Source organism: Cricetulus griseus, chromosome 10 (assembly GCF_003668045.3).
Source record: "Cricetulus griseus strain 17A/GY chromosome 10, alternate assembly CriGri-PICRH-1.0, whole genome shotgun sequence".
Lineage (NCBI taxonomy): Eukaryota > Metazoa > Chordata > Mammalia > Rodentia > Cricetidae > Cricetulus > Cricetulus griseus.
Window position 1 is genome coordinate 22,677,040 of NC_048603.1, and position 14,639 is coordinate 22,691,678.

Below are 14,639 nucleotides of genomic sequence, written 5' to 3' on the forward strand. Positions count from 1 at the left end.
TATTAGTTCTGAGAAAGAATACCCTTTAGTTGACTCTCTGTGCCATTGATAACCTATTTATTAGTTCTGAGAAAGAATACCCTTTAGTTGACTCTCTGTGCCATTGATAACCTATCTATTTATTAGTTCTTCCGGCCACCACTCTCACCCACTTCCTGTTAAGGAAGCATGTTCACCGGCTTCAGTCCTGGCCTGCTTTCTCCAGGCGACAGCCCCCTGTTAGCACTTATCTGGCTGTACACATTGATGGCTACGTGTGCCACACATGCGTAAATCTGCAGTGGTCCAACCCGGGAGTAGTATTTCCACCTCCTTAAAAGTGTAAAGGCATTTTCTGATGAAGACCCAATAGTCATATAGATTTACAAAGCATGCTCAGATCATTTTAGCACATTAGCTAATGTTTCAGCGTATTACCAAATCAAATCTATGGAGGGAACATTACCACCCCAAATCAGTATTCCTGATTCATTAACAGTGCTTTAGAAGTTTTCACAAAGCTTGAAACTTCACCCTACATATGTACAGACAGAATGCACAGGCCAAATAAATCTTCCATTTCCCCAATAAAAGAGCAAAAAAAAGAGAATCTGTAAATTAAAAATGACCCAAAAGGTATGTAAGGATTGATTTAATGCTCTAATGATCTAGTACCAAAGACAACACTGTTGCTTTTTATTGCTGAAGTTTTAAAACACTGATGGGGGAAGTACTTCTGTGTATGTTTATCTTATTGATTGTTAAATAAAATACTGTTTGGCCAATGAGACAGCAAGTTAGGCAAGACTAGGAATCAAAGAGGATTCTGGGAAATGTAGTAGAGAAGTGGTGATCCAGGCAGGAAGTGACATAGCAAGGAGACTCATATTTAAAGAAGGAGAAACAGGAAGGGCCTCTTTTCCCCTCCGCTCTTCCTCCAGCAGCAGGATGTGATCCACCAGCAAGGAGGGACACCAATAAGGCATCCGATAAGTCTTATAAAATATACAGATTTATGATAATTAAGACTGAGCTAACAGATGAGAATCCTAGTCATTGGCCAAGCAGCACTGTACCTAATATGTCTCTGTATTATTTTGTCCATCCACGAGGCAGACAGAACTCCGGCGGCTGGCGGAGACCACCCATGTGGCGGTAGGGCTCGGGTGGCTTTTGGCAGAGAGGTTTATCGTAACAAAACACTAACAGTTTCCTGAGTTAAAACAGGCAATCCATAGCGAGCTCATTTACTCCTGGGAACATACCCTAGCTGACTGACATCCAAAGCATGAGTGGATGTTCCAAACACAGGCACTTTCCCCATGATGAACATCATGATCTCTGACCGCTGGTAGTCCGGTAGGTTACTTCCAAAAAACCCTATGGACATATGAAAACAAGTTTCACAAATTCAAAAGTGGTAATTTTTCCATATAACTCAAAACCATTTTTTAATTTTTAAAATTATTTTCTCTGTATAGGTATTTTGCCTACATGTATGTTTGGGTATCACTTGCATGTCTGGTACCCAAGGAGGCCAGAGGAGGGCTTCTGAAGTTACATACGGTTGTTAGCCTCTATGTGGGTGCTGGGAATTGAACCTGGGTCCTCTGGAAGAACAGTCAGTGTTCTTAACCCAAACCATTTCTTCAGCCCCAAAGTTGTCTTTTTCGTTTGTTTGTTTTTTGCTGTTTTATTTTTATTTTTTATTTTTTTTTGAGACAGGGTTTCTCTGTTTAACAGCCTTGGCTGTCCTAGAACTCACTTTCTAGACCAGGCTGGTCTCCAACTCAGAGATCTCCCTGTTCACTGGGATTAAAGGCGTGTGCCACCATCACCAGGCTCAGTGTTGTAATTTTAAACAGTGCTTTCAATACATTAAAACAATCACTATGGAAGCTATGTGTAACAGTAAATAAGTTATAATTTCCTGTATCCAACATTGTGTATAACATAAATATTTAAGTAAACTTCTGCAGGCTGTTTTTAGGAAACTTTTATTTGCACATTGTGAACCTAAATCCCTGTGCCGCTAAATCAGTAATTATCCCATTTTGTCTGGTAAATACCGGAAATACTCATTTCCCCCAACCATATACCATATACACTCAGCATCTAACGACCTTTGTGCTACTCCGTTTGCAGAGCAGACCCATCAGAGCATCCTTCAGGCAGCACCTAAGGAACGCAACCCCACAGTAACCTTCTGCGCCTCAGTACGTCTTTTAGTTTCCTCTGGGAGAAATGAGATAAAAAGCCAAGCACTCACAAAGCAAGTGTCATAGTTAGTAACCCCCAAGCACCAACTGCCGAATCAAAGTGTGGTGCTGGGGGTTCCAACTGACCTTTGCTACCACGGCAGAGACTGGTTAAAGCAGACAGAGGCAGAATGAGGAAGGCCAAACTAAACCAAATAAGAGTTTCTACCGCAACAGACAAGACAAATAGGAAAGAGATGGAGGCTTCATCCTTAGAAATGACCATGCCATAATGGAAATTTCCAGACCAACAGAACTAAAGATACGTTACAACCACACGCAATGTATGATTCTAGAGTCGGTGCTGGACCCAGAGAAGCAGCTACAGAAGACATTACCGGTTCAAGTAACAAGCTCAACTATGTATGGAAGGCTGACTGAAAACGATGTAACGGTGTAGTCTACAGCCATCACTCTGCCTTGACAAGTGCACTTCCAAGTTGCTTACGAGAGAGTATTTTACACATCGCCGTACAGCGGCGTGAAGAGTGGCACACTGACCTATGGTCTGGATGATAGCATTCTGCACAATCTTCTCATCGTTGTCTTTGGAACTTACGGCGATGCTGCCCATGGAGCCCCGCTGGGGGTCGTTGGCTTCCAGTTCCACACTGAGCCGCAGGTGCTTCAACAGTGTGTTGAAGACTTCCAGCACGGTTGGCCCTGTGAAAGACCCTTTGTCAACAACTCCCAAACTTCACCACAGACTTCAGTCACTTTCCTTTTCTGCCAACAGTACACAATAATTTATGAGCTCTCCACTTGATTTTTAAGTTGTATAACTAAACAACAAAGTCTCACAGTCACCCTACACATGAATTCTGGGCATCTATGAAGAACTTGCTGTTTGGCTTTGTTACAACCTGGATAACAAACTATCCAAATCTTTCTACCTGTTAAGTTTCCAACCCAGGACAATATTGCTGAGGTACCTATTTAACATATCAAGGTGGACCTGTTTGCCAGGTTCTCCCAGCATCCCTCAGCCCTACCTGTTACAGGGTATGGCTGGCACACCCACCCTCTACCCTGAACTCTCCAGCCCAGGGGGTGGGCTGCCCTTCCCGAGAGGCCCTTCCCTACACAGTCCAGACACTCTGGTTACCCGTCTGTTTTGTACCTTTGGTCTCCTGGCTGCTCCATCTGGGCCCCCTCTCTCCCCTCTCCCTTCGCCACCCCCTCCCCCATGATGACGCTCCCCCTGGTCGTGTCCACTCTGGATTCTCCCAGGTGTCCCTGCCCCTGCCTCTGGCTGTGCTCTCCCACACATCCATAACAAACTTTCTCCCCCACCATACTCAGGTGGTGTGGGATGTCCTTCTGGGTGCTGCTGCACATGTGTGCTGCTTTTATTGGCTGATGAACAAAGCTGTTTTGGCCAATGGCCAGGCAGAATGGAACCAGGCAGGCAATCCAAACACAGATATGGGAAGAGAAAGAAGGCGGAGTCAGGCCAGGTAGCAATAAGCCACGAGCATCATGGTAAAATGTAAACTAAATGGGTTAATTTAATTGTGAGAGCTGGTCACTAATATGCCTGAGCCATTGGCCAAACAATTATAACTAATATTAAGCCTCTGAGTGTTTATTCTGGAACTGGTAGGCATGAACTCCATTTACACCAAGGAGCAGTCATGTCTTTTTCTTTCCTTTTGCTTCTTTTCTTTCATTCACTACCTAATTTTGTCTATTCAAATAATGTTTACTGAGATAACATTTACCTTGACTGATGGCTGAATCCATAAACTTATATAGCTCACCGTAACAGAAAAATTAATTTATACCTTCTCAGATTAAAAACGGAAGAATTTCCAATTATGAGAAATTTTTCAGTCTGTCAGGTTCTTTGCTTTTTTTCCTCAGTCATATTGCATATTAACTAAATGTTCTATAGCTGTGTCCATACACAATTACAAACTTGTCCAGAAAGGAGTATGAGGTTAAGTGTCCGCCCACCCATCCCATAGAGCTTAGCACAGCAGAGCTAACACAGCACACACCAGTAAATGTGGTCACTGAATAGATCACCAGTGCTTCATTTCCTACTTTAATCCAATCTCCCAATCATTATCTTTCCTTCTTTCTTTCTTTTTTACTTTGAGACAGGGTCTCACTGTGTAACCCTGGAACCCTCTGTAGACCAGGCTGGCCTTGAACTCACAGAGATCAACCCAGTCCGTCTCCCAAGTGCTGGGACTAAAGGTGTGCACCACTAAACTCGGCTGTCTGCATCTTCCAAAGATAAACTACAAGACAAATAACAAAAGGTCCAGACCCTAAAATGTTCACTCTTACTCAGCACTGAGCCAGTTAGAGTCTCATTAGCTGAGACTTCGCTTCAGTTTTGAACAAAGCACAGCAGATTCTCCTGTGGCCCTCGTCTCTCAATCACATCTGCTCATTCCCTAACCACATGTGCGTGGGATAGCAAGTTCTTTGACGTGTTCTCTTCCCTTTGTTTCCCCACAACCCGCCAGCTTCCCGGATATGCTGCCCAAGCTACAGTCCGCCCCTCACACTTCAGACAACGAGGGCGTCCCTCCTCTCCAGCTCCACGCGAGGGAAACTATCATCTCCAGTCAGTCTTAGACGCGCCCGTCAACTGCACAATGACTTGCTTGCACTGCATCTTTAAAGATACTTCCTTCATTTCCTCCCACATTCTAGAAAAATGGCCACTTAATAACTACTCTGCTTTTGCTAATCCACATTCCTACAGTTTTCTGTTCCTGGGTCTCCTCAGGCTACATGTGGTCCAAGTCTCTCTGTCATTCATAATTGGGCAGAACTGTCACATGAACTAAACGTGGAAGAAGCCCTTCGCCAAAATGGCTGGGGTCACAAACGTTAGGCACTTAGTAGGAACATCTGCACACTATGTGTGCACACACAGTTTAGAGATAGCATGCAAATACAAACACCAGACTCATCAGTGTTTCCTACATGTCTTACACACAAAGACGATATGAGATTTTTAGGGTTTCTACACTGAAACAAGTGGGGTCCACTTTCAAGCGTCTTGTCAGCACTAAGAACATTTCAACACTGAAGAATTCCAGAGTTTGGAATTCTGGACTAGGAACCTTGAACCTGAACCAGGTGTGGTAGTGTGGACCTGAAAGCCTAGTGGCTCCTGAGCCCGAGGCAGGAGGGTTTCAAGTTGAAGGGCTGCATAGGCTGCATGAGTTCAAGGCCATCCTGCAATGTTTACTAAGATGTCATTTCCATAACCACAAAAACAGCTGGGATGGGACTCAGTATCAGAACACTGATCTAGGATGTGCACAGCCCTGAGCTGAATACTTTGTGACATTTAAAAAGAAAGAAAACAGAAAAACAGTCAAACAGTTCAATTGCTCAACTTTTATCCCTTTTAAAATCTGTATCCACCCAATTGTTCAGTATACGGATCATATCCTTAAACCCTTTTTAAGAGAAGTACAAGAGAAAGGGCACGAAAAGGGGGGAGAAAAGAAAAGAAGGAAAAACTGACCGCATGCATTCAGATTCTACAACATTTGAAAATACATGGAGAAGTCTTAGGGTACTTCACAGACAACTACAGGGAAGCACTTTGTATTACGGATGCGTTCTTTCTGTGTTTTATCAATACTCACCTATGGAACCTTTAGCAGCAATAGCAACAGCCTCCAACAGAACCTGAATGATACCTGCTCGAACCCGTGGGGAATCCTTCTTCCGAGCATCTAGGTGTCCCAGAATTTCCTGGATCACATGGTGAGAATACTGGGCCTAAAGGAAGCCAATAGCACAAAGATGTGTGAGCAGGTTGGACATGGCATATCCGTAAAAGGTACATGGCACTTATGTAGCTGCCAAAAAAACATTCCTTTGAAGAATAAACGTTGATATTGGAAACTATGACACCCTGAGTAAAGAATACACATACACACACACATACATACATGCACACACACACACATACATGCACACACACACGTGCACACACGCACGCACGCACGCACGCACACACACACACCAGCACCACCATCACCACTATTATTACCAACAACAATCTAAAACTGAACTTCTTGCCTTGTGAACTGAGTGCTCCTCATGAAGCTCACACTGCTAAGTCTGCCTTGTTTAAAGGTATCTAATTTACTGTCTGACCAGGGCACTTCTATAATTGAGGGTGAGGATAATCTTAGCAACTACATACACTAAGGCTACCCTAGGCAAACCAGGACCCATGTTCATCCTACTTACAAAGGATTAGCGAAATAGCATATATTAAAAAGGATGCATAGTGAAAGAACCAAAACTAAAGACCCGACATCACATTTGTATTAAGAACTAATCAAATCTTTTCAGATTTTGAGGGGGAAAATTCCCCAAAGGCAGGCCTTTGTAGAAGACAGCACTCATAAGATTGTATAAAGAATAGAATAAATAGAATAGAATAAAAACCAATACCAGTTCACCCGTATAAAAGAAGCACACAATACATGAGTTAAATAGCTGTATTAAAAGTGGCACAATAAAATTACCTAGACCTCTTATTAGATATGTTTCATTCTGGTAAGTAAGAAAACAAACAGTAAATAAGAAAAAATACAAATAAGAACATGCCATGGGCCAGTTATGGCAGCACACGCCTTTAATCCCAGCATTTGGGAGGCAGAGGCAGGCTGATCTCTTGTGTGAGAGGCCATCCAGACCTACATAGCAAGTTCCAGGACAGTCCAGAGCTGCAGAGTGGGGCTCTGTCTCAGAAAACCGACAAAACAAAAAGCATGCTTTGCATGCCAGCTTCCCACCTGTTTGGTGATGTGCACATCTACACAGAATAATTATTACTTATTTAACAAACAGTTCATTAAACTTTACCTGAATAGAATACATTATAATCTTAAAGCAGTGAACTGCAAATTCATTAGGATCCCACAGCTTGTGATGGTCTAAGTGCCTGTAAATAACAATTAGAAATTAGCAAAGCTTGGTTGTGACTTACACCTTCTTTTAAAACCTTCAACAATGCAAAAATCAGAAACTATCTAAAAGAAAACCCCATGTTCCACTTTTATAACTATGGCACACATTTCTAACTGTTAAACTTGGCCATACAGTGTTAACAAATACTTGACTAAATGAAGAAGAAAAAAAAACAAAACAAAACCCTCTGTCCAAACTCCACAAGAGACATCCAGAGGTTCCTGGACATGTCAACGTAAACAATGGTGACAAAGGTGGTTACTTTTAGTTTTAAGTGTCCATTTTAACAATTCCATGGTGTTCACGGTTAGGCCTGAAACCCTCCAGTATAGGACTTTATTCCTGTAATCAACTAACACATGACCACTGACATGTTCAAATGTCAGTTCTCGACATTTCACAACTTTCGGCTATGACTGCCAATAATTACCTAAAGACTTCAAGATGCAATGTTGGGATTTCTCTAATGTCACCTAACCTAGACTTGCTCTTCTCATCTCACACTAACCCTTTCACTGCAGCCAGCACACCAGCTGTCTTATACTCACTGTTCAAAGAAAATGTGGTATTGCAAGTTCTTAGGGAATCTTTTATTTTCTTTATAGATCAAGTAACAATTGAAATAAAACGCCTACTTTAATGATGAAATAAAATACACTTTACCAAAGCAGCTTTTTTTTTCTTTTACATTTACCCACATCTAAATACTATTTCAAATTCTCAAGCTGGCTATGAATCTCCTGTTTTTAATGACAGATAATGCTTTGGCCTTCTCTCATAGTCTGTAATTAGTGTGTATATCCCTCATCTATCTGGTGTTACTCTTCATATATTCCCAAATTACACAGTACCTTACTTGTAGACAGTTTGCAGTTAACTAATTAAAAAGCTACTACACAGGGCAAGGCCCTATTGATGGAGGGAACACTTAATGTGGTCATCTAACACGGAGACCTCAAGATGGTGCCTAACTAGAAGCTTCATCACTACTGACTAGCATTCAAGGTGGTCTGTACGTTATCAAAGAAGAAAGATAATCACCTCACCACCCAGCTACAAACCCTGAGGCCTGCAATAGAGAGCTACCTGCAAAATATACTGGAGCAACAGAGGCACAAACAGTGTGGAAGTAACCAACAGTAACCAACAGCTTTTTGACTGGATTTCAGGCCCATTCTATGAGATGGAGTCCATACCTGACACTACTAAGCTGGCCAAGAACCTGAACCTAGGTAGTTCACATGCCTAGAGGAAAACCTACTGCTATTATCTGCTGCAGGAACACAGCAATAAAATCACTCTTCATGACACGCTGCTAAGTGCCTCACTCAGTCCACACCAGAGAAACTCCTTACAGTACACGGGAATGAACACACAGACACAAACGGGAAAAATGTGCAGAAAATGAGAGACTTCAGAGCATCCCGTCCTAGATGAGATGTCTTCCTCAAGCCTCTCCCCTTGAGGCTTGGGGACCCTATGCCGAAGAGGAGGCAGAAGGCTGTTAACAGAGCCAGAAGTGATGAGGGACGCCATCTTTCTCAATTACAGCCCCCGAGGCTCAGAGGTCTATGAAGAGGGGAGCCACAGAGGCTGCTGAGAGCTCCCAGTGACGGAAACCTTGTCTTCCAGACACAACAGGATTAACGCAGACGTGAACGCAGAGACTGCAGCAGCAGCATGAACCGGAGCCGTCAAGGTTCACGACCGACAGGGTCCTGGTTCTGGGAGGAGATGTGGACACAGAGTCCCAGCCTTAACCACAAGCTCTCTGCAGTTCTCCCTGTGGGGTCTCACTGGGCATGTCAAACCACTCGAGGACAGAACCCGTGCACAGGAGTAGGCGGCCGCACAAAACAAACAGTGGGACTTTTGTGGACTTTTAGCTTTGTTTGGGCATTTTTTTTTTGTCTTACTCATCTTTTGCTTGTTTTGATTCTTGTGGCAGTTTTTTGTTCCGTGCCCCGCCCCCCCCGCCTTTTTTTTTTTTTAATTTTGCTTTGTATTGAAAAAAAAGAGAAAGAATATAAAGTTGGGTGGGCACGAATATGGAGAGGACCTAGAAAAAGTTGAGGGAGGGAAAAGCATGCTTAAAATATAGTATATGAAAAACAGTTTTTAATTTAAAAGTGGCGAGAACACAAGTCTACTTTAAATTGGTTAACGTGGTAAAGTCTGCCTTACAGGCTAGCTAGCTCAAATTCTATTAAGCCTAAATATTTAGAAATAAATAAAAATAATTTGCCTTTAATGTATTTAACATAATTTGGTTCCTTTTTAGTAGCATTCCCATAAGGCCAATGTGATAGAGAGGACCACAGGTTGTTTTGAACACCCGCCCTAAGTAAATTTAGAATTATGGACGTTACAAGCAAAACACTCTGCAGGCACTGTGTTCATTATCATAGTCACAGGGTGGAAAGATGGTGAACTTTAACAAAGGAGACCAGTAAAGAAGCCCAGCAGTTACTCAGGATAGCACAGCAGACTGAACGATCGTCTGATGATGGAGAGAGGAGCACAAGTCCTGAGAGCTCTGCCTGCAAGATGCTCATTCTCGAGAAACTCACTGCTCAGAAGAGCCTGGGAGACAGCATGTAAGGACCAGTGAGGTCTTCCACATTCTTATCTTGATTAGACTCTGAGTAAAAGATGATATGCATTTGGAAAAGTGAACAGAATCTCAAGTCCCCAGACAAAGTAAAAATAAATAAATAGATAAAGTTGGGGGGCCAGGGATATAGATCCTGGGAGGGTACTAGGTTCAATTCTTAGAACTGGAAAAGAAAAAGAAAAAAAGGGAGGGAGGGAGGGACGGAGGAGGGGGAGGGAGGAGGGAGGAGGGAGGGAGGAGGAGGGAGGGAGGGAAGGAGACATTGTGTGTCACACGGTGACGCCGTCCAGTCTCTCATTGCTCTTGGACACAGTATTAAGTTTAATACTATACTTCACACTTAAAGGGAAAAAAAAAATATAATGCCCAGTGCTACTACCTTCACAATGTTACTTGTACAAGTAAAAACATTTCTGAAAGCCATTATTTTCTACAGTAAGTAAAACAACTTAATTAGAAAGTATGTATCCTCCATAAGAAAATTAACAACTAACACACAAGAAGTCGGAGATAACTAGGAAAATAGCAAGTACTCACGCAAAAACTGGCCTAACAGCATTGTTCATGTTCCCAAAAGTGGCTCGGCCCAGCAGTTCTCTGAAGCAGCTCTCAGCCAGCACTGCAGGGTTCTCCTCTTTGTCAGCTGCAGAGGGGGAGGAAGGCGGGCCTAGGCGACTGAAAGAGACATTAAAAAAAAGTCCAGGACCACAACTCTAACTTTAGTGCTCAATGGTAAACAGAATACACTTTACTTTTCAGAAATGTTAAAAAGACATTTTGCTTTACTTCCAAGTAACATGAAGGTTTAATTCTAATGTTTATGGACTTAGCGACACAAGAACTAAGCATACAATCTTTTGAATAGGGTGCTCTAAATTCAGCTGGCAGCCTGTTTCCAACAGAAAGAATGTCCTTTATGCTACTTTCCATCCCAGCACTCAGACAGAAGCAGGAGGATCTCTGCGAGTTCAAGGCCAACTTGTTCTACATCATGAGTGTCAGGCCAGACAGAGCTACATAGTGAGTGAAACCCTACCTCAAAACACGAAGCCACACCAAAATTCAACAGCTCACTTTCATGCAATGTCTCAACATTCATAGCCATATATACCCTAGTGAGCACAGGTCCAGAAGAAATATCTTTAGCCAAACACCCCTATTTAACTATAACTGGGAACAAATAAAAAGAACAGAAAAGCCATGACATAACCCACATGTTAAAAAAGAAAAAATTTAAACCAATTAGAATAGCTGCTATAGACATTTTCAGTAAAAGGTATTTGCTTTGTCTACATTTTCAGATATTATCTTATGATTTTTTGCAACATATTTATTGCAACAATAATACACACACACACACACACACACACACACACACACACACACACACACACACACACACACACACCCCTGTGGCAGTGGGGTTACATCAGAAAAATGCAATTTATGACTTGGCACCCATAGTCTCTGTTTCCAATATTTTCTTCCCTTTTATTGAAAATGTTGGCTATTTTTTCCTCATATGCTATATCCTGAATATGGTAGTTTCCCTTCCCCAAACTCCTTCCAGCTCTTCCCTAACTCCCTCCCATCTGGATCCACGCCCTCCTGTCTCTCATTAGAAAACAAGCTTCTACGGGATAATAACAAATAAAACATAATAAGATAAAACAAATACAGACATATTGGAATTGGACAAAACAAACAAACAGAAGGAAAAGAGCCCAAGAAGAGGCACAAGAAACAGAGATCCAATTGTTTGTATACTAAAGAGTCCTATAAAAAAAAAAAACAAAAACAAAACCAGGAAACTGGAGCTGTAATATATATGCAAAGGACCTGTGGGGTAAATGAGAGAAAAATATTGTATATATGCATATATATATGTTATATATATACATTTATGTGATATAAAATAAAAATAAGACAAAATTAGTAAAAAAAGGAAGTGTCCTGACATGACATTATGAGACAAGAAACCTCCCTACAAGGGTGCCACTGAGCTCACTGTCTGTCCCTGTCTACGCTGGGCAACGGTGCCCACTTTTAAGAGTGGTTTGTTCCCTCAATGAGACTCCCTAGGAGGAAACTGAATTTTCATTTGCAAGTGGTTATCAATCTGTTTCCAGTATCTTACTTGGGATAACATTGGGTCTCACTGGAAAACAGGGCTCCAGCTCGGTAGAGATCCTCATATTTCAGATAGGAAAATCTTAAGCCTTAGCTACAGCACTAAAAATAGAAAAAATACAGGAGGTTCTAAAATGTATCATTTTGCACTTCTAGCGAGGGTTACAAAGCTGGAGATAGTCACATCCGGGACCCAGGCATCAATCCTTCCTGCACTTGGCATTGACTGGAATACATCTTATTCCATCTGTGTTAGCACAGAATTGTCAACCACACCTCATTTCCAAATCTACTTTGACTCTGTGCATGGACCACGGTAGCTAGTCACAAGCAATTTTATTATTTGTAATTGTAAGATAAAAAGACTTTTAAAATCTATTCCAGACTTCTCTAAGTACAAGAACCAAGGTGAGCCAAGCCAAAGTGGATAATCCTGCATTAGCTGCTGAGAAGACATTCATAATGGCACATAGAAAAGCCAGATGACATTCAGAATGTCAAGTACTCTTGAACACTGTGGGAGTCAAAAGAAAACCAGCATTTTCCCAAGTATCTTAGTGATATTAATAAAAAAAACCAACAGTGCCTAGCTTTTAGCTGAAAATAATAAAGTATCAGTGTTTCACTTTGCCACTGTAAGAGAAGTTCCCTCCTGAAGCAGATGGGGTCAAATACCGAGACCCACAGCTGGACAATGTGCTGAGAGTTACAGACCTTTGAACACTCGACCTAAACGGCATGTCTTCATCAACCCCTCCCCTCACGGCTCAGGGAGCTATGCAGCTATGAAGAGGAGGCCGAGCAGAGGGAAGACATGGAGGACACGGGACTCTACAGACACAACAGGGCTGACACATGAATTCACAGAGACCTTGGTGACACACACAGATCTAGCCAGATGGGGCCCCACCGCTGAGTGGGGGAAGAGTGTATACGCCCCGCCCCTATCCCAGAAGCTGTCTCCCCAAGTGTCAGCAGCTCACAAAGGAAAAATTACTTTTCTCCAGTGGAGTTTCCCTGGGTATAAAAACCACACTTACGGGCAGGCCCCACACCCAGCAGCATGACACCAACCCAAAAGAATGGTATTTCTGAAGATTTTTTTCATGGTATAATGCTTTGTTAGTTTGTATTTCAGAGTCAGGGTTTCTCTGTGTAGCCCCGGCTGTCCTGGAACTCTACAGATCAGGCTGGCCTTGAACTCACAGACATCCAACTGTCTCTGCCTCCTGCATGCTGGGACTAAAGGTGTGTCCTACCACTACCTCCTGGCTGGGTACTTTTTACCTTACTGGTCTTTGCTAGTATATCATGGCTTCTGAGGTTGTGTTTTCATGGGTTTTCTGTATGTGCACATGTCTGTGTCTGTGTGTATATGTGTTTCTCATGCTTTTTTTCTTTGTTTTTGTCTTTTCTCTGTTTGTCTTATTTTATTCTTGTTTATTTGTTTGCTTGTCTGTTTGTTTTCAACAAAGCATGGGGGTCATATAAGAAGGGAATCGAGGTGGACCCAGGAGGAAATAGGGGAGGACAAATTATGATCAGAATATATTGCATGAAAATTATTTTCAATACAAAGGAAAATATAACAAATGGCAGTCATCATCATTATTATTATTTGATTTTGGTGAGTTTTAATTCCCTATAGGAAAGCATATTGGATCTGAAAGGAATTCAGCTATAATTTCTGCTTCTCATGGTTACAAATTTAAGCAGTACTAATTAAAGCTAATTTTCATGTCCGGTAATAACCAAGAAATAAACTTATTCATAAAAAATCTGTTACATGTTTATTTAGGTAGTGCACTTGCATGTATGTGTTTGCGTACATGCCAGAGCACATGTGTGAACGGCAGAAGACACCCCGTGGGAGTCAGTTTTCCTTCCAGCATGCGCCTCCCAGGGACTGAACTCAAGTCATCAGCTTTGGTGGCAAGCACCTTGTGAGCCATCCCACCTGCCGGTGTTTAAATGTATTCTAATAGAGAATCAAGTCCTAGGAGCGTGAGTTAGGACCTAAGACTAACGACCCTAATATGATCATTACAGATGAACAAATGCCTACAAAGGCGTATATGTCTAAACTCACTTAACTTTATGAGACTTCCACTTCTATCATGGTGGAAACAAAACATTCTTATCCTAACATGCACATGAACATATATACAATGTAAGACAGCATTTAGTATCTTTTTGAAGATTTGTATGTAGTTATATGGAATGTCTGTGCACATGAATGTAGCTGCAGTTATGGGCACTGTACGCTGCCCACAGTGGGAGCTCAGAACAGAACTCCTGTCCTTTGCAAACACTGTCTGCCCTCTTAACACCTCCCATCCCCAACTCTAGTTCTGTGCACCGTACCTGTCAGCCTCTTCTACCTTCTGCATGTTGAACAGGAGTGAGGGAACAATCTTATCCATGTGCTGTGGCTCCCAAATGGTTGCCCGAAGCTCGTCGTTAACTGTTTTTCGAACCACACCTTGAATGCCTCTTATTCCAGCAATACGGATCCTATAAGGATGGGGGGAAAAGACCCATGAAAACAGATATTTAAACAAGTCTGTTAGTCTACATAAGAGAATGTATGTCAATATTGCACTCTCAACTATAAAATGTTTTAAAGTAACATGTAATATGTATTAGAAACTAAAATCTCAAAAATCTAAGGTGGATACTGTAAGATACATTCAAGAGGCTTT

The 14,639-nt window shown here is 42.0% G+C and overlaps 1 protein-coding gene across 2 annotated transcripts in view; it reads right to left on the reverse strand.

The window, feature by feature from the left end:
- The window catches only part of LOC103158858 (protein EFR3 homolog A), an 84,158-nt gene that overhangs the window by 26,272 nt on the left and 43,247 nt on the right, over nt 1-14,639 (reverse strand). For both annotated transcript variants that reach the window (XM_035449675.1, XM_035449674.1), the window contains exons 6-11: nt 14,302-14,451; nt 10,345-10,482; nt 7,089-7,167; nt 5,855-5,990; nt 2,739-2,900; nt 1,245-1,359 (exon numbers count right to left, since the gene is read on the reverse strand). In XM_035449675.1, coding sequence (XP_035305566.1) covers nt 1,245-1,359; nt 2,739-2,900; nt 5,855-5,990; nt 7,089-7,167; nt 10,345-10,482; nt 14,302-14,451 — 780 coding nt within the window. The remainder of the gene's footprint in view (nt 1-1,244; nt 1,360-2,738; nt 2,901-5,854; nt 5,991-7,088; nt 7,168-10,344; nt 10,483-14,301; nt 14,452-14,639) is intronic.